This window comes from Schistocerca americana, chromosome 4 (assembly GCF_021461395.2).
Source record: "Schistocerca americana isolate TAMUIC-IGC-003095 chromosome 4, iqSchAmer2.1, whole genome shotgun sequence".
NCBI lineage: Eukaryota > Metazoa > Arthropoda > Insecta > Orthoptera > Acrididae > Schistocerca > Schistocerca americana.
The window spans coordinates 162,623,294-162,648,504 of NC_060122.1; the positions used below are offsets into that span (position 1 = coordinate 162,623,294).

The 25,211-nt window shown below is 42.6% G+C and overlaps 1 protein-coding gene across 1 annotated transcript in view; it reads right to left on the reverse strand.

Annotated features, from left to right (window-relative positions):
• Positions 1 to 25,211, reverse strand: part of LOC124613330 (hemicentin-2-like) — a 793,017-nt gene that overhangs the window by 397,696 nt on the left and 370,110 nt on the right. The window contains exon 2 of the mRNA XM_047142026.1: positions 12,330 to 12,462. Within this exon, the coding sequence (XP_046997982.1) occupies positions 12,330 to 12,373 (44 nt within the window). The 5' untranslated portion in view covers positions 12,374 to 12,462. The remainder of the gene's footprint in view (positions 1 to 12,329; positions 12,463 to 25,211) is intronic.

Sequence of the window (25,211 nt, forward strand, 5' to 3'; positions counted from 1 at the left end):
GGACTATTTCCTACAACTAATTTTATTCCACAGAACTTATGAAAAATAACAAATTTATCAAATGGACTCGCCATTTCCTATTAAAGAAATAATTCCTTTAAGTACAGTAAATATGTTATGTGTACGGAAAAGGAAACTGGGAATGGAAGGGATCGAAATCAAAAACTCTCGATCTGGTATATATGTCAGAAACAACTGCCATAGCGGGAAAAAATAACTGCCATAACGGAAGAACAGAAACTGCACTTCGCAAAAGAAGAAACAATTGTAGATGTGCTACAAGCTTATGTATTTCTTTAATCAACATGTATGGATAAATCTAGCCACAGAGGTTGTCAGCATTTATGGTAAATACCTTTGGAAGGTGTCTGAATTCTGGAGAACCCACAGAAATTAATACATCTGAATATACTTATTATGTAAAATGATACATGGAGGATCAGCTCGTAATCATCAGTTCCTAATTGGATCAACTTAGAAAGGGTGCTTTGAATTTTTAAATTATATTAAAAATTAAGCTGGTTGTTATTAAAACCACACCAATCAAACATAAAGACATAATTGTTTTTTGTGTGTGTATTATCATGTAATAATTACTGAAGCGTTTTACTACTCTGTCAAAAATTTTAAAAATATCTCCTGTTTATGATTATGTAAGTGTGTTTTTGAATACTGACTTGAAAAGAAGCCAAAACTTGGTAGCTTAAAGTCCAGTAACTCTTGTTTCTTACCTATGTGAATGGTGCATAGTTCTACATATCTACATAGGGAAAACCAAAATAACCAATAGCTATATCATTATTGGTGAGCACTGATTTCTCTTATTGTGATATGATGTCTGTTTCTCCTTATGTCAGAGGGGGATCATCGCAATACTTTCGCTTGGTTTTAATGACTGCCATGCGATGATACTCTCATCTGCTTGTTGAGATGTTATTTATACATGAGCAGGCTGCATATTCTGATATGAAAATATAATTATATATCGAAAAATTCAGTTTATCTTTCACTGAAGCAAACAGTTTTATTCCCAAATGAGACTTGTCTGTATTACTTTATCAAAAATAAGACATCTGACATCTACTAACTAGAAATCAAGGCCGAAATTTTAATAAATACCACTAAATTTCCTCCTGAATTATGTGCTTTTGGGTGTAGAGCAGCAATGTATTTACAAAAAAACACGTGCATTTTGCTTGTCTTCCAAATATAACTCATATAACAAGTCCTGATATATGTCTTCCTCATTAAAAACATGATATTAAGTTGCAACTTATACCTCCAAGGTGGTGGTACGCATTTTCACACTGACACACAGTGCTGTAGATTGTACATCCTGCTGGATGCTTCTAATGTTAAATAAAATACCGAACAACTGTCTGCAATGTAATACATTTAACAGCTATTCGTTCCCTAAATTGTTGGAAACCTAAATTTTATACACAAGAATGTGAGGTAAAAGTTGATAACTTGCACCCAATAAGGTATTAGTTCTGTCTTACTATAGTTTTAATTTATTAAACTGGTAGTGCTTACGATTTGGTAAACTTCTTACTAATTTTATAAAGTGGGCTGACAAAAAATATACTATTAGCAGACTGAAAACTACTATTTATAACTTTGAAGTACCGCTAGAAATTTTTTACTCTAACAATACCACATTTTCACAGTGTACCTCTGCGATGTTTTACAGCCAATTGCTTATTAAGTAGTAGAAACTTCAGTTTTGAGCAAGGAAAAAAACCTTGGAAAGAGACGCTAATGTCACCTACGAAGACAACAGGTGTGTTTTGTCTACCTACAGTTTCATTTATTTGCATGTAAACTACAAGGAAACTCGTACACTAATTACATTTCGACCTTCAACACATCCCGACACACTTGCCACCACGTGTGACAACACTGTAGCTCCTATCGTTTTGACAGTAAAATATTGGTTTGAAGACCTTCCAATTTTGTAACAGAATATTAGGCCTATAACCTTTACAAATGTCCGCCCGTGGTAGCTGCGTGGGCAGTGCGACAGAGTGCAACACCAAAGGGCCCAGCTTCGATACTCGGCCGGGTCGGAGATTTTCTCCGCTCAGGAACTGGGTGTTGTGTTGTCCTTATCACCGTCATTTCATCCCCATCGACGCGCAAGTCCCCGAAGGGGCGTCATCTAGAAAGACTTGCACCATCCGACTGTGTACCTGACGGGAGGCCCTATCCACACAGCATTTCAATTTACCTTTACAAATTACAAATCCATGCTGTACGTTGCGTTGAAACTAAATAGCAATAGTGAATGAACGGTTATTTAATGAAAAATTAGTTTAGTGTCACCCTCTTTCTTTACTGACCGTTTCATTACTGCTTTAAAGGGAAGCAATAAGTGGTTTTGTGGTACGCAGCATACGTTTTATAACCAATGTACAGTTCAGATGATACTTCAGCTGCCAGGTATAATTTTATATTATACGCAACCAACCATTCAAGTCTTATCATAAAATGAAGTATTATTGTAATAACACTGTTTATGTTGCTTCCATCGTTGTCTGTTGCAAACAGTTGAGGATCACATGTGTTGATTAGGTAAGGATACAGAGGTAAATCGGTTACGTCCTTCTCCCTAAAGGTCTGGCAATCATACCTGTTAAGGGCTCCATACTATGTGCAATACTGTATAAGAGGACTGACAAGCGTAGTGAAGGACGTCTCTTTAGTAGATTTAGTGCATCTTCTAAGTGTTCTGGCAGAGGAACAAAGTCTTGGGTATAAACACGTCAAATCTTCAAATGTGAACTGAGTTTGGGCCTTAATGACAAATCGGAACATCCGGTTTTAAAAACATTTTTCATGTAAGAGAAATGTATGTAACACCACTATTCGCTGTCTGCAGGCAGTGCAGATGAATGTGGTCTGGGGTCAGTGAGATGCTACCTCCATGTATAAGCAAAATAAAAAAATAAGCTGCTGGTGCAGAGTTGTTGGATGGGTGGTGTCTGAGGTAGGTAGTGGCTGGTAGCATCAATGCAGATCACAAGCCCTTGTAATATAGGGATAAATCAGCTACAATCTCTAGTAGTGGATGGGACTACATGAAATACACATTTTGTAACTGTTAAATGTAGAACCAATGTCTGTCAGTGCAAACTGCAAAAAAATTCAATGTTAACATGTCCACAGTGTAACTGTTATGTAGCAAGGGCGTAATTTTTAAAGAAGTGCAGCCACACACATACCCGTAATAAGATCTGATGAGTTACCTTTGAAAATGCCTGTACAAATAGACTATGCAATGTACAATTGTGAAAGGAGCTATTCCATTTGGAAGGGATGGAATCATAACTCAGACAAGAGGAGTGTCATAATTCATCGTAGACATTCATGAAACAGATGGAAATACAGTGAAAGTGGCGCCAGAACTGGTAAAGCAGCCATACTCCAATTATGTACAACTTCCTCCAAGTACTGTCAAGATGGAACTCGTCTAATGTCTGTAGTCACACCCACATTGAAGCATAATAAAGAAAATCAGCTCTTCCAATGAAACTTGAACTTTAGTTGTTATTGTACTTGGACATCCACATTGGTCGAAGTTTCTGCACAACTGTGTGCCCATGACACAGAGACACTTTCGTACCTTATAAGCAGTCCATGTTACAGTTAGTAATCTCCTACTTTTGCCTTCTCATGCTAGATGACCTTTGGAAGTAAATATCAAGAGAGAATGTGGCTAATTGCAAGAAATACTAAGTACAGATACAAACGGGGGATGTACAACAATTCTTAATATATCAGCATCACTCTGAATGGATGATACTGGCAGCTCATAATGCAAGCTATAAGTCATGTAATAAAAGTGGGAAAAGCAACCACAAGCGTAATATCATGAGTCGACCTAACTGCTACTAATCTAAACTTACAAGAGACTGTTTCCATGATCCATGATCACACTGACAGAACCACAGGCACATAGACACAGGCAACAGAGCATGCACAATGTCGGCACTAGTACAGTGTATATCCACCTTTCGCACCAATGCAGGCTGCTATTCTCCCATGGAGACGATCGTAGAGATGCTGGATGTAGTCCTGTGGAACGGCTTGCCATGCCATTTCCACCTGGCGCCTCAGTTGGACCAGCGTTCGTGCTGGACGTGCAGACCGCGTGAGACGACGCTTCATCCAGTCCCAAACATGCTCAATGGGGGACAGATCCGGAGATCTTGCTGGCCAGAGTAGTTGACTTACACCTTCTAGAGCACGTTGGGTGGCACGGGATACATGCGGACGTGCATTGTCCTGTTGGAACAGCAAGTTCCCTTGCCGGTCTAGGAATGGTAGAACGATAGGTTCCATGACGGTTTGGATGTACCGTGCACTATTCAGTGTCCCCTCGACGATCACCAGTGGTGTACGGCCAGTGTAGGAGATCGCTCCCCACACCATGATGCCGGGTGTTGGCCCTGTGTGCCTCGGTCGTATGCAGTCCTGATTGTGACGCTCACCTGCACGGCGCCAAACACGCATACGACCATCATTGGCACCAAGGCAGAAGCGACTCTCATCGCTGAAGACGACACGTCTCCATTCGTCCCTCCATTCACGCCTGTCGCGACACCACTGGAGGCGGGCTGCACGATGTTGGGGCGTGAGCGGAAGACGGCCTAACGGTGTGCGGGACCGTAGCCCAGCTTCATGGAGACGGTTGCGAATGGTCTCGCCGATACCCCAGGAGCAACAGTGTCCCTAATTTGCTGTCTTGCCGTGCATCCGTGCGTCGCTGCGGTCCGGTCCTAGGTCGACGGGCACGTGCACCTTCCGCCGACCACTGGCGACAACATCGATGTACTGTGGAGACCTCACGCCCCACGTGTTGAGCAATTCGGTGGTACGTCCACCCGGCCTCCCGCATGCCCACTATACGCCCTCGCTCAAAGTCCGTAAACTGCACATACGGTTGACGTCCACGCTGTCGCGGCATGCTACCAGTGTTAAAGACTTTTTTTTTTTTTCACTTGCTGCTCTTTATTTATTGACCCACCTTCTAATTGCTTATGGTGGGTCGTATTAAGCCTCTTAGCCACTGTGACTGGGCTCGGGCCCAGGAGTGGTTATGTGAGTTACCTCCCCTGTTCCCGATCCCACTCACACTGTTGCCCAAGTCTTGCCACGTGGAGGCGGGCTTTTACGTTATTTGTTCGTTTTTGTTCGTTGTGCAGCTTTTAGATACATTACAAATAATATAAATAATACGGAAATGGAAAACAATTTCATTTTGAATTTAAGAAGGAGTAAACAGAAAGATAGGAAAGAAAAGGATAGAGAAATTACCACCACCTATGTGTGGGTTGCGGTCAGGGTCTTGGAATGACCTTCAAGACGCTGGCCGCCACTCACAGTTAGTGTTAAAGACTGCGATGGAGCTCCGTATGCCACGGCAAACTGGCTGACAATGACGGCGGCGGTGCACAAATGCTGCGCAGCTAGCGCCATTCGACGGCCAACACCGCGGTTCCTGGTGTGTCCGCTGTGCCGTGCGTGTGATCATTGCTTGTACAGCCCTCTCGCAGTGTCCGGAGCAAGTATGGTGGGTCTGACACACCGGTGTCAATGTGTTCGTTTTTCCATTTCCAGGAGTGTATATGTGACAAATATATGTGAGGGTGAACCTGTGGGAAGAAGGTCACTACCCAATAATCATGGTGACAACCGCACACAAATGTTATGAAGTGATATCTTCTAAGGTGTGCAATGGGGTGGGGAACTGACTCTCGTGTGCAATGGAAAGGGGCGCAGAGGGCATCTCTCAGAGGTTCCATGCATTCAGACACAGCACAGTAGCGTGTCTACTATGAGGAAATGTCATTCATATTGCCAGTATTAACTGGAGTGAAAGTGGAGACAGTTCCCGTGACAGGGCGGCGAGACCACCTTGCATTAAGGTCAGTGATGATGTCGTGTCGCTAGGGCTGTGAATGCGTGGAAATGAGGCTACATGCATGACAGGGCAAGTGTTCAGCGTAAATCTGAACGCATCAGTTCCAAATATACTGAATTACACCATCTTGTGACTTTCTGAATTTATCAGATTGGGGGATATTAAGAAGGATCTGCTCCTTCTACTCAATAACACCCTTACCTCAGCAACACTTTGGTGGGTTAATTGATACTAACGTACGAATTTTCCAATTATGTTTATCGCCTTGTTAATTAGTTATGCAATAGGCTTACGGTTAGTATTATTGGAACCGTAATTGTATGTTGATTTGTGATTCGAAGCAAGAGTATTACATAGTTCAACATCCGTTCTTTGTTTGGTTAGGACTGTAGAGGTGCTGGGGCTACTCGACGAGTGCTATACATGGAAGAAAATTCTCCAGTTTTAGAATTTAATTAAATTAAAACCGCTACCTCCGACTTTTCATTGGTACCGTATGCAGTTTAATATTTTTAGCAAATCGGAATATTATTTTCTTAATGCTACATACTAAAATACCGGTACTTCCAATGTACTGGTATGTGTAAATGTGTGGGGCCTTTTTTCCAGTAATCGTATTGGGTACACCCCTTTTAAACCTAGCCAGCTTTTACTTTATTAATTATTAGACTTCGGTCATGACAGCAGATTGTGAGCAATGTTTCCCTTTTTCTGTTTTTTTCTTTTTCTTATACTGCGCATGTGTCATGTACTTGATGAAACGCCCAGATTCCTGTTATGTAACATATTTAAATATTCATTATATCATTATGTACAACGTTTCACTGTATTTAAGTTGCGAAAATTTGTTTCGTTGTGTGTTCACCACACACAGCAGGCGGCTGCACGGGTAGCAGGGACTGTGTGTCGTGGACTGGACGGTTTCTTAGGTTAGACAGTCACGGGAAATATCAAAAAGGTCTCTAGTCTCAAAAAGTACAGGGCAAAGAAACGACGAGAATCAATCAAGCTACAGTCGGTATTGTAGTTGTAAATTGTCGTAGCCGTGTTGGAAAAGTACCAGAACTTCAAGCGCTGATAGAAAGCCTGAAGCTGAAATCGTTACAGGAACAGAAAGCTGGCTAAAACCGGAGATAAATTCTGTAGAAATTTTTACAGAGGTGCAAACCGTGTTCAGAAAGGATAGATTAAATAAAGTAGGTGGTGGTGTGTTTGTGTATGTTGGTAGTAGTTTATCTTGTAGTGAAGTTGAAATAGTTCCTGCGAATTACTATGGGTAGAGCTTATACTCAACAGACGTACCAAAATAATAATTGGCTCCTTCTACCGACCCCCCAACTCAAATGATATAATAGCTGAACAGTTCAAAGAAAACTTGAATCTCATGACCACTCATACAGACTCCAAGCTACCATCGATTTGTTGGCGAAAACAGATGTTCAAAGCCGGTGGCAGACAGAAAACATCTTCCGAAATTATACTAAATGCTTTCTCTGAACATTACTTTGAACAATTAGTTCATGAGCCCACACGAATTGTAAATGGTTGCGAAAACACACTTGACCTCTTAGCCACAAATAACCATGATCTAATAGAGAGCATCATGACGGATGCAGGGATTAGTGAACACAAGGTCAATGTAGCGAGTCTCAAAACCGTATCAACCAAAACCAGTAAAATAAACGAAAAATATATCTGTTTTAAAGCAGCAGGTAAAAATTCGCTTGATGCCTTCCTGAAAGAGAGTCTCCATTCCTTCCAAACTAATTATGTAAGTGTAGACCAGATATGGCTCAAATTCAAGGATGTAGTATCAACAGAAAAAGATAGACTCATACCGCAAAAGTTAATAAGAGACGTGACTGATCCACCATGGTACACAAATCACGTCAGAACACTGTTGCGGAATCAACGAAAAAAGGAAGTAAAATTCAGAAGAATGAATAATCCCCAACGAAAGCAGAACAGCTGTTAGCATGAGTGGCATAAAAGTAGATATCTTAGGTGTTGCGAAACAGCTCAAATCACTTAAGAAAGGCAGGTCTTCCGGTCCAGATGGTATACCAATCACGTTCCTTTCAGAGTATGCAGACACAATAGCGCCTTTCTTAGTAATCATATACAACCGCTCACTTGACGAAAGGTCTGTTCCTAAAGACTGGGAAGTACCACAGGTCACATCAATATTCAAGAAAGGAAGTACGAGTAACCTATTCAATTAGAGACCCATATCACTGACTTCAGTTTTGGAGCATATACTGTACTCTAACATTATGGATCATCATTCTTGTGCAACACAGCTAACTCATTATTCCCATGGAGCAATGAGTGCTGTCGACAAGGGATCTCAGATCAATTCCATATTCCTAAATTTCCAGAAGGCTTTTGATACCGTTCCTCACAAGCGATTATCAATCAAATTGCGTGTATGTGGAGTATCATCTCAGTTGTGTGACTGGATTCATGATTAGGCCTCAGAGAGGTCAGAGTTCGTGGTGATAAACGGCAAATCATCGAGTAGAACAGAAGTGATATCTGGCGTTCCGCAGGGTAGTGTCATAGGCCCTCTGCTGTTCCTGATTTACATAAATGATCTAGGTGATACTCTGAGCAGCTCCCTTAGAATGTTTGCAGATGACGCTGTAATTTACATTCTTGTAAAATCATCAGACGATCAATTCCAATTACAAAATGATCTAGAGAGTAATTCTGTAAGTTGCGAAAAGTAGCAATTGGCACTAACCAAAGAAAAGTGCGAGATCATCCACATGGGTGCTAAAAGAAATCCGATACATTTTTGGTATGCGATAAATCGCACAAATCTAAGGGCTGTTAATTCGACTAAATACCTAGGAATTACAATTATGAGCAACTTAAATTGGAAAGACCACACACACAATATTGTGTGGAAGGCGAAACAAAGACTGCGCTTTGTTGGCATAACACTTAGAAAATGCGACGAACCTACTAAAGAGACAGCCTACATTACACTTGTCCGTCCTCTGCTGGAATACTGCTGCGCGGTGTGGGATCCTTACCAGGTAGGATTAACGGAGGACATCGAAAAAGTGCAAAGAAGTGCAGCTTGTTTCGGGTTTATGGCGCAATAAGGGTGAGAGTGTCACTGATATGATACGCGAGTTCGGGTGGCAGTCACTGAAACAAAGGCGGTCTTCTTTGCGGCGAGATCTATTTACGGAATTTCAGTAACCAACTGTCTCTTCCGAATGCGAAAATATTTTGTTGACACCCATCTACGTAGGGAGAAATGATCTACATAATAAAGTAAGAGAAATCAGAGCTCGAACGGAAAGATTTAGGTGCTCCTTTTTCCCACGCGCCATGCAAGAGTGGAATGGTAAAAAATGGCTCTGAGCACTATGGGACTTAACATCTATGGTCATCAGTCCCCTAGAACTACTTAAACCTAACTAACCTAAGGACATCACACAACACCCAGCCATCACGAGGCAGAGAAAATCCCTGACCCCGCCGGGAATCGAACCCGGGAACCCGGGCGTGGGAAGCGAGAACGCTACCGCACGACCACGAGATGCGGGCAAGTGGAATGGTAGAACATTAGTATGAAAATGGTTCGATGAGCCCTCTGCCAGGCACTTAAGTGTGAATTGCAGAGTAATCACTTAGATGTAGATGTAGATGTAAAATTGGATAATCATTTCCTGTGTGTTTCGGAGATGAGGTACACGAAACTGGATAATTTTACCCTGTGTATATGGAGGTATTGTTTGATGCTGATTAGTTTCCATTTAAGAATTTCAACTGCACTGACATTAGATAAGTTCATCTACATAAAAATGAGTTCCATGAGTGTAAGTACACCTCTTCTCGGTGGTAGTTTGGGATTAGGATCAGCCTAGCAATGGAGACGGAACAGAGCTCTCTACTTCCTTCAGGTGTAGTAAAAGTCATATAGTTGTAGCTTGGGAGCACCTATTTAGCGTAGCTATAGAAACCATTGGATAGTATGACAGCTCACACTTTTATTACTGGCACCGAGTGTTTACGTCAAACCCGACAGGCTAACTGAGACTTAGTATGCAGTTTTTTATACTTAAGGCAACACGGAACGTCCGAGCCCCGTAGTCGGTGCTCACTATGGATATTCGCCTCCACACTGTGTTGGCAAGAGTTATGTACTGGAAGCTTACGCCGTCAGACTTGTAAGAGCCTGTAATATACACTGTGACGTTTACGGTAAGCTAAGAGTAAATTACCTTCATAAATTAAGCTATATGGAGATAAACAGCCGGCTTGCAATCTGCAGGCTACCTAACACTCCATCTTTCTCCTCCGTCGCTTCTCATTGCTCGCATTCGTGTCTCTCGCTCGTCTCTACAACGTAGTTCCTGTTTACGAATCAAAATGTATTCACTTTGTAGCATTCTGCAGACTGATGTGTGTGTGTCAGCATGTACTCCAATGGCCAAAAGAAAGGTCCAGGGAAATAAAGAGCTAAGTCCGTTTCTTTCGTTGAGTTTTCACCAGCACATGAAGATAGGGAAGAGGCACAGTATTTCCTACTACAGTAAGAGAGAGAAACCAAGGTTATCATATAGTAAATAAACTTTGAAAAGAGCCTTCTTTACATTCAAAGGGTAAGTTTGAGTGGTTATTGGCGCACGACGGAATTAGCCACCTACGAATGCGGAATAATAGTTGGAGTTAGATGCATGGGACGCTCCATTTCGAAAAAGATCCACAGCGTCAAGAGCGCACCAAGAGTACAAAATTCTGGGCATTACTTCTCAGCACGAACGAAGAAGTGGCTTAAAGTCTTACTTAACGACCAAGATCAGTGGCGTTCGCGTTAGCTTTCAGTGCTAACAGACAAGCGACACTGCGTAAAATAACAGCAGAGTCAATATGTTACGTACAAGGAACGTATTCGTTAGAACAGTGCAGCGAAATCTTGCGTTAATAGGCTATGGCAGCAGACGAACGACGCGAGTGCCTTTTCTAACAGCACGATATCGCATGCAGGACCTCTCCTGGGCTCGCGACCGTAACTGTTGCGCCTAGACGAACAAAAAACCGTGGCCTGACCAGATGATCCTCGATTTTAGTTGGTAAAAGTTGATGGTAGGGTTCGGGTGTGTCACAGATGCCACGAAGCAATAGACCAAAATTGTCGACAAGACAATGTGCAATTTGGTGGTTGCTGTGTTTACATGGATTAAACTGAGTCACCTGGTCCAATTGAATCAATCTTGACTTGAAATGGTTATGTTCGGCTACTTGGATACCACTCGCAGCCATTCATGGACTTCATCTTCCCAAAAAACGATGGAATTTTTGTGGATGACAATGAGCCGTGTTAACGGGCTACAGTTGTTAGTGATTGATTTCAAGAACATTCTAGACAATTTCAGCGTATGATTTGGCCATCCAGATCACCAGATATGAATCGCATCAAACAATAATGCGGCATAATCGGTAGATCAGTTCGTGCACACAATCCGGCACCGGAAAAACTTTCGGAGTTATGGACGGCTATAGAGGCAGCATGGCTCAATATTTTAAATATAAAGTTACAGTTACGAAATTAAAAAGATGAAATTTTAAGAGCGTGCAAAATATCATTACACATTAATCTTTTCAAAACTCTAAGAGTCCTGCTGTTGCTGTCCCATATCTTTGCCTTCGTATTATCTTTGGTATTAGCGTGACCTTGCAGAAGTTACTACTCGACCCTTGCCGCGGAAAAGATACTGCATTCGTACGCTCCAACAGTTTTGACGTGATTTTGAGAAAGTTACGTTAGCCGGTGTGTGGATGGCTGCCATAATGAAATGATTATGGTACATATGGAATCCCAAATAACAAAAGCAAGAGTCCGAAACGTAATTACAGCCAAAAAGACTCTTGCTGCGGCCACTAAACGTAATGGGATACACATATCCATTTGAAGATGAAAAACTCATTTCATCATTGCAGCCGGCGTATTATCTGTGTCCAAGAGTCCTAAAGTCAAAAGGTGGCTGCCGCAGTGCATGTTATTTGCCTGTGTATTATATTTGGAACGTCTAAAATAATTGATATGAACAAGCCACATTTCGTGATGGTCGATTTAAGTTTGTTTCAACTGACGTTCAGTTTGTAACTGGTGAAGCATGTCTTCATATTGCTCTTTTCCTTGTTGGCTCTGCTCAACGTTCCTTAGCTACGAGTTTGGATGCTTTTACTTTTCATGATGTACCACTCGCAAATAGTTCTTTTATGGTAACTCAATGTGAAGCTGTTACTCGTATGGATCCTCCTTGCAGGTTTTTTTGTTCTCAAATCTATAAGGGTACGGACTTGATACATGTGTAAATTGTCGCTCACTTCATTAGCCCCACGTGTCTTACAAATAGCAGGGCAGAGAGATGAGCGTACTCACCTATAGATGGGCTTGCCCACGTCGTCCCGGAACCAGAGCACCATGTACACACGGTCTTCGCGGGTCGCGGGTTCGATGTCGCAGGGCAAAGTGACACTGCGGCCCAGCACCGCGTCCACCGCCTCCGTGCTCACTGTAAACACAAAACAAAGCCGCACCACGGTCACAACAGTAAACCAAATGTGCACAAACTTGCTGATATAGTAGTGCTTACTACTGTGATACAGACAACTACATGTACACGGCTAAAGTCATCTCACAGCGCACAGCGGAAACTATTTCCTTTTCGGGCATTGTGTTTCAGATGAAATACTTTTATGTTTTAAAGTTACTTATTCTATTTACTCAGTAACGAATTCATTTGCCAAATGTATCACTTACTGTCTGTAAGTCAACTTTGTCACTGTTCAGATTGTCTTCGGTTTAGTCCTCTAGATACTTAACACCGAAAGCATTTTATTGTAATCGCACTACTATAATCCAATGAAATTCCATTAACGTAAAGTGACTTCTGCCATTTGATCTGTAACGATTGATCCCTATTATTCAACCATTAATCATGATACTATAATCCTATGATGTAGCATTAGAGTAAATCGGCTGCTAGCATCTGATGTGCCACTACTAAGCATTATAACGACAAGCTGTTCAGGCAATTATGTAATCCCAGTTTGTTGCTTATACTGATTGTAACTGTATCAGAAGTATTGTCTCAATGGCAAACTTGCGCGTTTTAGATATCTGGTAACCACTCATTTGTCAAATTCTTTCAGTACAATTGATATTCGAATTAATTTTTACACGAATAAAACTTTGTGTGCAACAAAAGGTCAATGAAGTTCTCCCTCCCCCAAGGCCCAGTCCTTCTACTTTCTCCTTTATCGGCGTTTTATGAGGCGCAGATGTATCCCCTTACCACAAGAATGGTTCTGATGGGTATAAGCACTATGGGACTTAACATCTGAGGTCATCAGTCCCCCAGACTTAGAACTACTTAAACCTAACTAACCTAAGGACATCACACACATCCAAGTCCGAGGCAGGATTCGAACCTGCGAGCGTAGCAACAGCGCGGTTCCGGACTGAAGCACCTAGAACCACTCGGCCACAGCGACCGGCCCCCTTACCACACCTCTAAAGCGACACCACTGTGCTGCCATTTTTCAACAGGACAATGCTCTTCGACACGTGACGTGTGTGTTTAAGAATTGTCTGTGTGATTCTAAGATAATCCCATGGCCAGCAATGTTTCCAGATCTGTCCCCGACAGAGGTGTGGGGCCATTTTGGACCCTACTCCGTCTCAGTGTCAGTACCCGTGATATCAAGAACCAATTAAGCAGTTGTGGGCCCACCTGCCCTATGAGAGAATATAAAATTAACGCACACGTCCAGACTAGAGGGGCTGCAACATGATGTTGTTAAGTGAACTCCTACTATCAAGTTCTTTGTAAATTTGTCTCTGTAATCAATGAAATAACATCATGTGCACATTAAGTTTCATTTCGCTCTTCCCTCTCCTTCCGGGTGCTTCACTTTTTGTTGATTTCTCAGTCTAATACAAGGGCTATCCATAAAGCAAAAGACATTTCGAAATAAAAAACTAAGAATATTGAAAAACCAAATTTTATTAGAAACATTTTAAAGATACACTCTTAAGCTGTTTTTCCTACATAATCGTCATTGAAACAGAGGCTTGTATCATATCGTGGCACGTCTTTTATAGTACCGTCTCTCTATAAATCTGCTGCCTGTAATTCCAACGAATGGTTTATACCGGCATCCAGTTCAGTGTCAGTATCGAAGCGTTTTGTAGTGAGCGATGTCTTCATTGCTGGGAAGAGGTCGCAGTCGCTTGACGCCAATTAAGGGCAGTGTAGTGGATGATCTAACACCTCCCATTCTAACCGTCTAAGGAGCTCTCAGGTACTATTGACCGTGTGTGGACACGCGACGTCGTGGAAAAACAAAACTTTTGCGCCACATTTTCCCCGCCTTAACTTTGTCAGTATTTGACAATACCTCCCTGAGATAACTGTGGTACATTCAAGGAAATCAGAATAATTCCCTTAGACTCTAAGATTCCCAAAACACAATAGCCATGATCTTTCTTGCTGGCAGCTTTCGCAAAAACGTCGTTGGTTTCTTGGGAGAATTTTTATGTCCCTATGCCATCGACAAACTGTTTCACTAACGACATTCTTCACCCAACTCTCACCACCAGTTACCATCTAGCGCATAATTTGTGGTAGTCAATCATTTCCGCTACAATTTCATGAACCAAACTCCGTGAAATTTGGGGAAAAGTTGTGAAAGTTCCGTAATGGTGAAACGACGATTTCCATAAATTTTGTCGTTCATTTTGATCATCAGTTAGTCAGTCACAAGGCTAGGCCAACCATTGCGATCATCATTGTGAACATTTGTACACCCATTTTTAAAATGACTCGGTTTTCACTCATTATTGCTTTTCCATACACATCACAAAGATCGTGATAAATTTCAATTGGTTTGCAGTTCTTCCCCAGCAAAAACTTAATCAAGGAACGCACCTCACAAATGGATAGATTTTCTATTGAAACGCACATTTTAACACGCCACAGAAGGCAAAGTAGTAGAAACACAGACCACACACTACTATCGCATGAATACTGAGGGTAGGAACGTTATGGCACCAAGACGGTGGCTGTGTCCCCGCCTTCCGCCACGATAGACCAAAGCGTTTTCTACTTTGTGGATAGCGCTCTTAATACGTTGAATTTCTCAGTAATGCTGCTGCATATTCGCTCTGCAGCTTTCGGTTCCGTGCATGTTGCAAGTAAGCTAGGAATTCGCCGCTGTGGATGAGGCGGAACGGCATAGCTGACCTAGATTCCACCCGCTCCTCTGACGTTTGCGAAAAAGAAGTGCCACCGTAGTGCTGTGAGTTTCTGCGGGACTTGTGGAAATAATAGGTCGGCTGGATGACGAGGGAAACTGCGGCGGGCGGGCCTAAATCACTTCAGGACTCACAGATGTTACCCCGCCGGAATTTCCCGCGAGGGCGATATAGACGGTGCGTGAGCGTACCTCACAGCAGGAAGGACGAGGCTGCGAAAAGTTGGCTTCTCAGAAACTGCATTAACGTCAGAACGTGAAACTTAGTTGTAAACTAACCTAAACGTAAGGAGTGTTGCTCTTCTTACGTGAGTAAATATGATAGTAGATCGTCACACATCCTCAATTTTTATTTTCTATTCTTCTGTATGTTATTCTTGTCGGTGACTTGGATTCATGAACTGTTAAGCTGTTTGTGCGATAATTCATGGCTCTTTCAGTCTTCGGAATAGTGTGGATGATGGTTTTCCGCAAGTCAAATGGTACACCGCCAGACTAATAGTGTCTGCACACTGGCGTGAATAATCGTTTTGTTACCACTTCCCAAAATGATTTTAGAAAACCTGAGGGAAGAAAATCTGATGGAATGTTTTCTAACCCTTCTGCCTTGTTCTATCTTAAGTCTTCCGAAGCTCTTTTAAATTCTGATTCTATCACACTGGATCCCCTATCTCTTCTAAATCGACTACTGTTTATTCTTCTGTCATGTTACCAGAGCCTTCGGTGTGCTCTTTCTACATACCCGCTCTCTCCTCTCCATGTAGCAGTGGAATTCTCATTCCGCTCTTAATGTTACCACCTTGCGTTCAATTCAAGCGATGGTTGTTTTGACTGACCTTTTCCGATTTTTTCAAATTTTTCCTGCAGCCATTTCGCGTTAGCTTCCCTGCACTTCCTATTTATTTCATTCCTAAGCAGCTTCTTCAGTTGTGTTTCTGTATTCCTGAATTTCCCCGACACTTTACTATTTCCTTCTGTCATTAACTAATTGAGGTATTTCTACTGTTACCCATGGTTTCTTCGCAGTTACCTTCTTCGCACCTATGTTTTCTCTTCCGATTTCGGTGATTGTACATTTTAGAGATGTTCATCAAGAGTATCTCTTCATTCTTTGCGTATTGATTCTTCCTACCTAATCTCTTAAATTTCAGCCTGCTCTTCTTGACTATTAAATTGTGATCTGTCTATACCTGCTCCTGGGTATGCCTTACAATCCAGTACCTGATTTAGGAATTTCTGTCTATGATGTAATCTAGCTGAAAGATTCCCATATACACCGGCCTTGAAAGTATACCTCCTCCACTCGTGTTTCTTGAACAGAATGCCGACTGGAGTGGCCGAGTGGTTCTAGGCACTACAGTCTGTAACCGCGCGACCACTACGGTCGCAGGTTCGAATCCTTCCTCGGGCATGGATGTGTGTAGGTAGTTCTATGTTCTAGGGGACTGATGACCTCAGACGTTAAGTCCCATTGTGCTCAGAGCCATTTGAACCATTTCACCAGAATATTCGCTATTACTAGCTGAAATTTGTTATGGAAGTCAGTTAGTCTTTCTCCTCTCACATTCCTAGTACCAACCCCATACTCTCCCATCTCTCTTTCTTCTACTGCTTCCCCTGCAACCGCATCTCAGTCCGCCATGGCTATTAGATACTCATTTCCCTGAACGTACTGAATTACCCGTGCCATATCCTCATATACTTCCTCTAGTACTTCATCTTGAGCTTACGACGTCGGCGTGTATGCCTGAACCGTTGTTGCCGATGTTGGTTTGCTGTCGTTCTGATGAAAACAATCCTATCACTGTATTGTTCACAGAAACACACTCTCTGCCACAACTTACAATTTATAAACGAATCTCAGTCCCGTTATACCGTATTCTGCTGCTTTCGGTATTATACTGTACTCATCCGACCAGTTATCTTTGTTTCCTTTCCATTTTATTTCACTGACCCCCGCTGTATCAAGACTGTGCCTTCGCATTTCCCTTTTAAGATTTTCTAGCTTTCCTATCACGTTCAAGCTTTTGACATTCAACGCACCGACTCGTAGAACGATATCCTTCCGTTGATTATTTAATCTTTTCTTCATGGTCCCCTCTCCTCCAACCACCCCTTGGCTTTCCCCCTGAGGGTACTGTCGGGGGGGAGGGGTGGTGAGGGTGGGCCACCCACAGATCCGAATGGGGGACTATTCCAGAATCTTTCAGCATTGTAGAGATCACCATGACACTTTTTTCAATTACTGGCCACATTTCCTGTGGGTACACATTATTTGTCTTTCATGCAGTGGTTCCCACTGTCCTTTGCATCATCATGCCGTTGATCATTACTGTTTCTTCCGCCTTAGGGGCAGTTTCCCACCCCAAGGGCAAGAGTGTGTCCTGGATATCCGTCCATTCCGGAAGAAATATTTGTTAGGTGTGTTCAGAGAACTTCTACAGTGTTGGTGGTACTAATAATGTGGAAGTCTTCATAAATGCACTTCAGTGCCATGCCGCAAACACGCTGATACATTGGAATGTGATTTATTGTGAAACATCTAATTATCATGCAATTATAAAGTATTTCAAAATAGTCATTTTAATGCTATAGCAGAAGCCGTCACTGCCCCATATTTGCACTCTAGTCCAGGTAGGAGGTCTGCCGCTTTCTGCTAATGGGAAAAAACCGCTACGGTTGTCCGCTGCTGGGATTTCCTTTGTCGATGAACGCGTGCCATCCGGAGAGTCCCAGCAGCCAGACCCCGTATCTCATGATACGTCTTGAAACTCCTCTCTAGCCGATTTTTCAAACATACGCGTTATGCTACATAATGTAGAATGCGGAGATTGTAAGTGCTGTGTCGTCCAAACAAAACAGAGCCAGGATAAAAACACCACAGGTGCAAAGATGTGAGCTGGTACCAATGCCATAGCGACTCGCCCCTTGCGCGAGCTTCACCAGCGCTGAGGATGCAGATACCGACTTCACCTCGGCCAATTGCCGGCCGAGTACAATCCACCAATGACCGGACGACAACGGACAGAAGAATACTTGGAATACAGAAGAGCAACTCTAGCCCTCTTCGTTATAGACCATCCCCCAGCGATGAGGCAAGGAACAAAGAACGTCATTTTACGAACTCTTAGAAATGAACAGTGTAAGTAGGCTGTTTAGGTTTTTATGTTGGTAATGTCACGTAGCGCTCTGTATGAAAGTCACTGGCTGTGCTGTGTGCAGTCTGTGGCTGGTTGGCATTGTTGGAATATTCGCTACTGTAGTGTTGGGCAGTTGGATGTGAAAAGAGCGTAGCGTTGCGCAGTTGGAGGTGAGCTGCGAGTAGTGGTGGATGTGGGGAGAGAGATGGCAGAATTTTGAGAGCGGACGATCTGGACGTGTGTCCATCAGAAAGAGCAAATTTGTAATACTGGATATCATGAACTGATATATAAGCTAAATACATTGTTTGTTCTATATCAAAATCTTTCATTAGCTAAGTATGCCTATGAGTAGTTAATGCCTTCAGTAGTTAGAATGTTTTATTCAGCAGGCAGTACTGGCGCTCGCTGTATTGCAGTAGTTCGAGCAACGAAGATTTTTGTGAGGTAAGTGATTCATGAAAGGTATAGGTTATTGTTAGTCAGGGCCATTCTTTTGTAGGGATTATTGAAAGTCAAACTGCGTTGCGCTAAAAATATTGTCTGACAGTTTGGTGATGATCAGAATAAGTAAAGAGAGAAATGTCTGAGCACGTTCAGTTTTGTTTAGCTGTTTGAAAATCAAATAACGTAAAGGGTTTATCAGCACAGTAATTCATAATTTTTTCTAAGGGGACGTTTCAACAGACAGTTGTAAATTTTATTTCCTATGTGCTGTGAAGCTGACCTACGATTATTTGCACTAACCCATTGAGGATATTTTTTGTGTTATGTTATATGCAGTGTTGCAGACTTAATCATTCAGCAAGTCTCAAAGATAAGTAAAGATTTTTAACTCATTTGTGTTCAAATGGTTCAAATGGCTCTGCGCACTACGGGACTTAACATCTGAGGACATAGTCCCCTAGAACTTAGAACTACTTAAACCTAACTAACCTAAGGACATCACACACATCCATGCCCGAGGCAGGATTCGAACCTGCGATCGTAGCAGTCACGCGGTTCCAGACTGAAGGGCCTAGAACCGCTCGGCCACACTGGACGGCTGTTGGAGTGTGGTAGAACCTTCGTTCTCATAGCCTGGTAGATGACTCTGGGGCGGGGAGAAATTGTCTTAACGGTGTACTGCACCAGAAGCCGTTTCATGAACTGACAAACTCGGCCTCCACAGCAATAGCGACGAGGCCTTTACAAAACTAGCGACGAGCGTTTACAAAAGTAAGTCAGGGTAGAAGCATCATTTCCCTAAGTTTAATAGGCTGCTGAATATGACTAGCAATTGTAAGCATTGAAAAACTGTCAGCATCACACTCACCGTATCAGGGAGAAAGAGGGGATTGACTTCTGTGGACGTTTCAGCAGAGGAAAGGCTAGTTAGCCATTAGCGAGATCCTTTCCCCTCTTCAGTGCACCCTTCTACTGGTGCTCCAAACTTGCAAAAACCGCGTCGCTGTGCCCCCTCCGCGGGAGCAACACAAAAACGCGAAAGGAGAGTTAGCGACCTGTCCCCTGATAATGGGGGATTCCCCGAGTGTGATAGATGTAAATAGTGGGCGGCAGGCGAGGGCGTAGCTGCAGCTGCAGACGGCTATCAGCCGTGATTGATGGCCGCGTGCCGCGTGCCTCGGCCTTCGTTTATCTTCATAAGGGTGTTACATTATTACTCAATTAATCACGTCCGCCGAGACAACGCTCTGCGCCCCAAACTCCGCCGTGGGCCTACGGCCGGCTGGAGATCGGCGACGCCTCCGCCACCGAAGTCAGAGTTCCGCGAAGCACCAGTTGGCTCTGCGGTTACCGTCAATAGCGACGTTTGTTCTCCGAAAGTGTTGTTTACGACCACTCCAAGTGCTTCCGCCAGCAGTCCTTTGTTCGCCCCGTTACCGCCCTTGCGATGCTTCGGATCGATATTGCCTCTCTAGCAACACAACACACAGCGGCGAGCGAAAGAAACGTTCAACGTATCGCACCTTCTTGGCCAGAAAATTCGTCTCTGAAACCCACAGCGAAACAGAAAATTGTGACAATGCCATCCTTTGTGAATTCTTATTTGCCTACTTTAAACAGTTAAGAGGGGGGGGGGGGGGGGGTAGTACCTCAAAAATTTAAAAAAATAATCGATTTTTCAAAAATATGCTTATTTTGTAGCGCACATCTTCCTGAATAATTTGATGTATAAAACATATACATTTGTGAAGTTATACTACTACTACCACTACTACTATTACGGGATCAGGCCCAGTGGACCGCACGCATCTACAAGTTTCCTCCTCCACTGAATTCTGTCCATTGCTGCTATCCGCCATTCGCCCACATCTACTGACACTTGGTTTAAATCTTCATGGAGTCCATCCCTCCAACGCTTCTTGGGTCTCCCTGGCGGTCTCTTACCTGTACGTGTGAAATCCATTAGCTTCTGAGGCCATCTGTGATCCACCATCCGGGCCACATGGCCGGCCCACTGCATTCGATTGGCTTTTACAGTTCCTGCTATGTTGGGCTGCTGGTATAGTTCCTCAAGCTCTCGGTTGTATCTGATCACCCATTCCCCTGTATCTACATCCAAAACCGGACCGAAGATCTTCCGTAGCACTTTTACCTCAAAAACAAGGAGCTTATGGAAGTCCTGCTTCCGGATTCTCCATGTCTCGCAGCCATATAGAACAACAGGCTGGATCAGGGTTTTGTACAGTCGAATCTTGAAGTGTCTGGAGAGATATTTGGACCGAAGTAGTTGTGCTAGGCTGTGGTGAGATCTGTTTCCTGCTTGTATTCTGGCATTGATCTCTGCTTCACATGACGAGTTCTCAGTGAAAAGTGCCCCTAGGTATTTGAATTCTTGCACTCTCTTGTAGGAATGGTCCCCAACCTGCAGTGATTGTAGATAATCAACAGTGTGACAATGACCACGCGTCATAACGAGGTACTCTGTCTTGGCTTCGTTTATGTTTAGCCCAAATTTGCTGGCAGCCTCCTTTAGTGCTTTGGTCATTTGCTCCAACTCCTCTCCCGAGCTAGAGAGTAAACAGATGTCGTCTGCATAGGCGAAGTATGCCAGTCTCTCTCCTTCGATTTCAATCCCTTCGTTCTCTTGGAAGGTCTCGCGTACGATCTTCTCGAGGGCAAGGTTGAACAGGATAGGGGACAACCCATCTCCTTGTCTGAGTCCTGTCACAATTTTAGGAGTTATAAGGTACGTAATTTGCTCTTAAGTGTGTGAAGGTGCAGCTCCACGCCCCTCTGAACAGCATTCTTCTCTCATACCTAAGCGTATTTCCCCGTGTAGAACATCATCATAGGAACTCTCTACCAACTGCTGTAATGGAAGCCATCAAACCTATATTCAGGGACCTTGCAAATGAAAACTTACTGAAGAAATTCCTTCATGGTGGTACCCAAAATCCAAATGAAAGTTTTAACCAATGTGTATGGGAAAGATTGCCAGAAATCGTTTTTGTGGTAAAGAAATGAACTTGCTACTGGTGTTTCTGATGCAGTTTCATGTTTTAATGACTGTGTGCAAAGCAGGAAATATGTATTAGAGAAAATGGGAATTAAGCCCGGAGTGAACTGTATCAAAGCTTTGTATGCGATAGACAGAGGGCGTGTAGTGAAAGCAGATAAATCATTTTTGGAGGTCATAAAATCAAGAAGAGTGCATCATAGGAATGTGAAGAGGAAGGAAACTGATACTGAAAACGAAAAAGAAACTGCTTATGGTGCTGGACAGTTCTGAAACTATGCCAAATACAAGCAGAAACTTTAACGGCCATTTTCCGAATAACACAATGTTCTGTACTTAGGTACATATAGCATCCAAAATAAATATCTATTACTATCAAACTTGGTATGCTTATTAAACTCCTTAATCCTAATCTCTAGAATTTTCCAAATCTATTAAAAATTGTGGTAAACGTTGGGATAATTAACTATCAAATTTGAGTTTTTTCTACACATGAAGTTTAAAATGTAATAAATCAGTCATTTTTTCACAAATTAAATCAATTCTAGAGTTTCATACTCCTTTAAGGATGATTTGCATGCTGTGGAAAATTTATTGAAGAATCTCTCTTACTTATGAAGAAAAGTGTACCTAAAGCAATTAATGCAACCAATGGTAACGGGAAAAATTGTGGAATTTCACATATAAAACAAATTGCTTTTGTTATGTTTATCAATGTCCACTGTTATCAGTGTGAATTCTGAATACTTCTTGGTCATGCTGACAAATTTTTATGAATGTATTTGTAAAAGTAGACAGTGGAAATTAAAAAGTCCTGTGGTGCCTCTCCTGCTATAAGTCGGCCCGTTTGACGTCCTACCTCCCTTAATAACTGGTAAAGTTCTGGAAGCAAGAAGTGCGAGTGCCTGTGCTGGTAAGAAGTACTATAGACGGTTCCCTTGGACATGCATGTACCAGGTGTAGAAGTATGAAACCGGACTTTGGTTGCAATAATTACATGTCTGTTGTTTGGAGCTGATAAAAAACATTTTTTTCAAAATAATCTCCACCACCGTTTATACATGTCTCCCACCTCTCCATCAGGCTATGTATGCCTGCCCGGTTCCCTGGTGTGTGATGGGGCATTATCATGGAGAAATACGACTTCGTGTGGCCTTTTCTCCGTATATCAGTCGTTTCTCACGTAATGTTCGATTTAAATCTATCATTTGATTTTGGTAGCGATCAGTGTGATAGGTTTCATTAGATTTTAGAACCTCATAATAGATGACACCCTTGTGATCTCACCAAACACAGAGTATTGTACATGAAAAGTCGCACGCCAGCCTCACTTGCAAATAGAAACCACTCTTTACCCAGGTTTCAGCCAAAATAATTTTGCCTTCTTCAGAAGCCAGTGACACTAAACTACTGCATGTCAAAGTTTGGCCATGTCAAGTATAAAACTGTAGCGCCGTAGTAACCAGTCATAAATCTACATTACTTTGGCTGAAGAGAAGCAGCAGGCCCCACTGCTCGGACGAAGTCGTTAGTGCCGGCCGAAGTGGCCGAGCGGTTCTAGACGCTACAGTCTGGAATCGCGCGACCGCTACGGTCGCAGGTTCGCATCCTGCCTCGGGCTTGTATGTGTGTGATGTCCTTAGGTTAGTTAGGTTTAAGTAGTTCTAAGTTCTAGGGGACTGATGACCTCAGAAGTTAAGTCCCATAGTGCTCAGAGCCATTTGAAGTCGGTAGGCCACGACAGCTGTGCGAGAACTGAATGCGGCGAGCAGCTGTGTACCGACCATTGCTGATAGTCATGCGCATTCGCGCGTGGAAATATAGATACATAACAGTAGCTATCTTTACATTTGGAATTGGATTAATATAACCATTAAAACTTTTAATGGCGTAATATGTAAAAGATCTTACTTCTGAGGAGAACGATACCCCTATAACAGATTCAGAGTCCAAATGGTTCAAATGGCTCTGAGCACTATGGGACTTAACATCTACGGTCATCAGTCCCCTAGAACTTAGAACTACTTAAACCTAACTAACCTAAGGACAGTACACAACACCCAGTCATCACGAGGCAGAGAAAATCCCTGACCCCGCCGGCAATCGAACCCGGGAACCCGGGCGTGGGAAGCGAGAACGCTACCGCACGACCACGAGCTGCGGACTGATTCAGAGTCCGTGAGAAAGACTAGCTATTACTCGGCAAAATTATTGCTCAAATTTTTTTTCTGGGTAATTAATAAACGTATGTGTGGCTATTTACAGGAATGATTTGTAATATCGTGGAGAGTACATCAGTGTGACTAAGCATCAATAAAGGCAACAGCGCCTATAATTTTGAAAGTATATATTAGCAGCAGTAATGAAGATTTAAGTAGGGTAGTTAGAAACTCGGTAAGCCTGGCAGTACATACAGGCAGTAACTTAACATGATGTATCACGTTAATCGTGGTAATACAAAAGCATAAAGCTAAGTGTTAGGTTCCCGAGGATCTCTTTATAAATTTGTCATATAACGCCGTAAATACCATGGAACAATGTACATGCACGTATATTGTGGCAAATTACATAGTGTTAGTAAAACATAATGGTTGAGAGAAAGAAAGGCAGCAGAGCCTAAATACTTTGTACTTAAAAAACAAGTTAGTGTCCAGGTGTGTTAAACCGACATTGTCTCACAATGATTAATGAAAGAACAGAAGTTAACCACCAGTATCAGTGAGACTGGGCGTGCAATGCCACAGTCCTCAATTATATAAAAAAAATTTTGATTGACATTATATCAAATTTGCATTTAGGCATTTAAACATGCGTTTCTGCTTACGAATAAGATTTAATACCAGTGAGATTGGGCGTGTAACGGTAGGGTCATAACTAAAAGTCAAGGTTACATTTCCACACTTAAATATACATTTCTGCCTATGAACGAGACGAAAAATATTGTACCATTGCTATTACCTAACGGCTAATGGCATGGTGAATGAGTATGTATCCCAGTCATATTCCACATTGGATACAAGTATCCAGACTGGCTACAACTAAACAGATAATTAATGTCTAACAAGTGGGACAAAAGAGATCGTTTCAGATAGGTAAGTATTGGCAAAAATTTGACAGCTTATGGTAACATGAGTGGGTGTACAGTCCCAGGATGTGGGTTTAAGAAGCGCCGTTTGTACGTCTGTGGTGCAAGTATTTGCTGGCCGGTGTGGCCGTGCGGTTCTAGGAGCTTCAGTCTGGAACCGCGTGACCGCTACGGTCGCAGGTTCGAATCCTGCCTCGGGCATGGATGTGTGTAACGTCCTTAGGTTAGTTAGGTTTAAGTAGTTCTAAGTTCTAGGGGACTGATGACCACCGATGTTAAGTCCCATAGTGCTCAGCGCCATTTGAACCATTTGCAAGT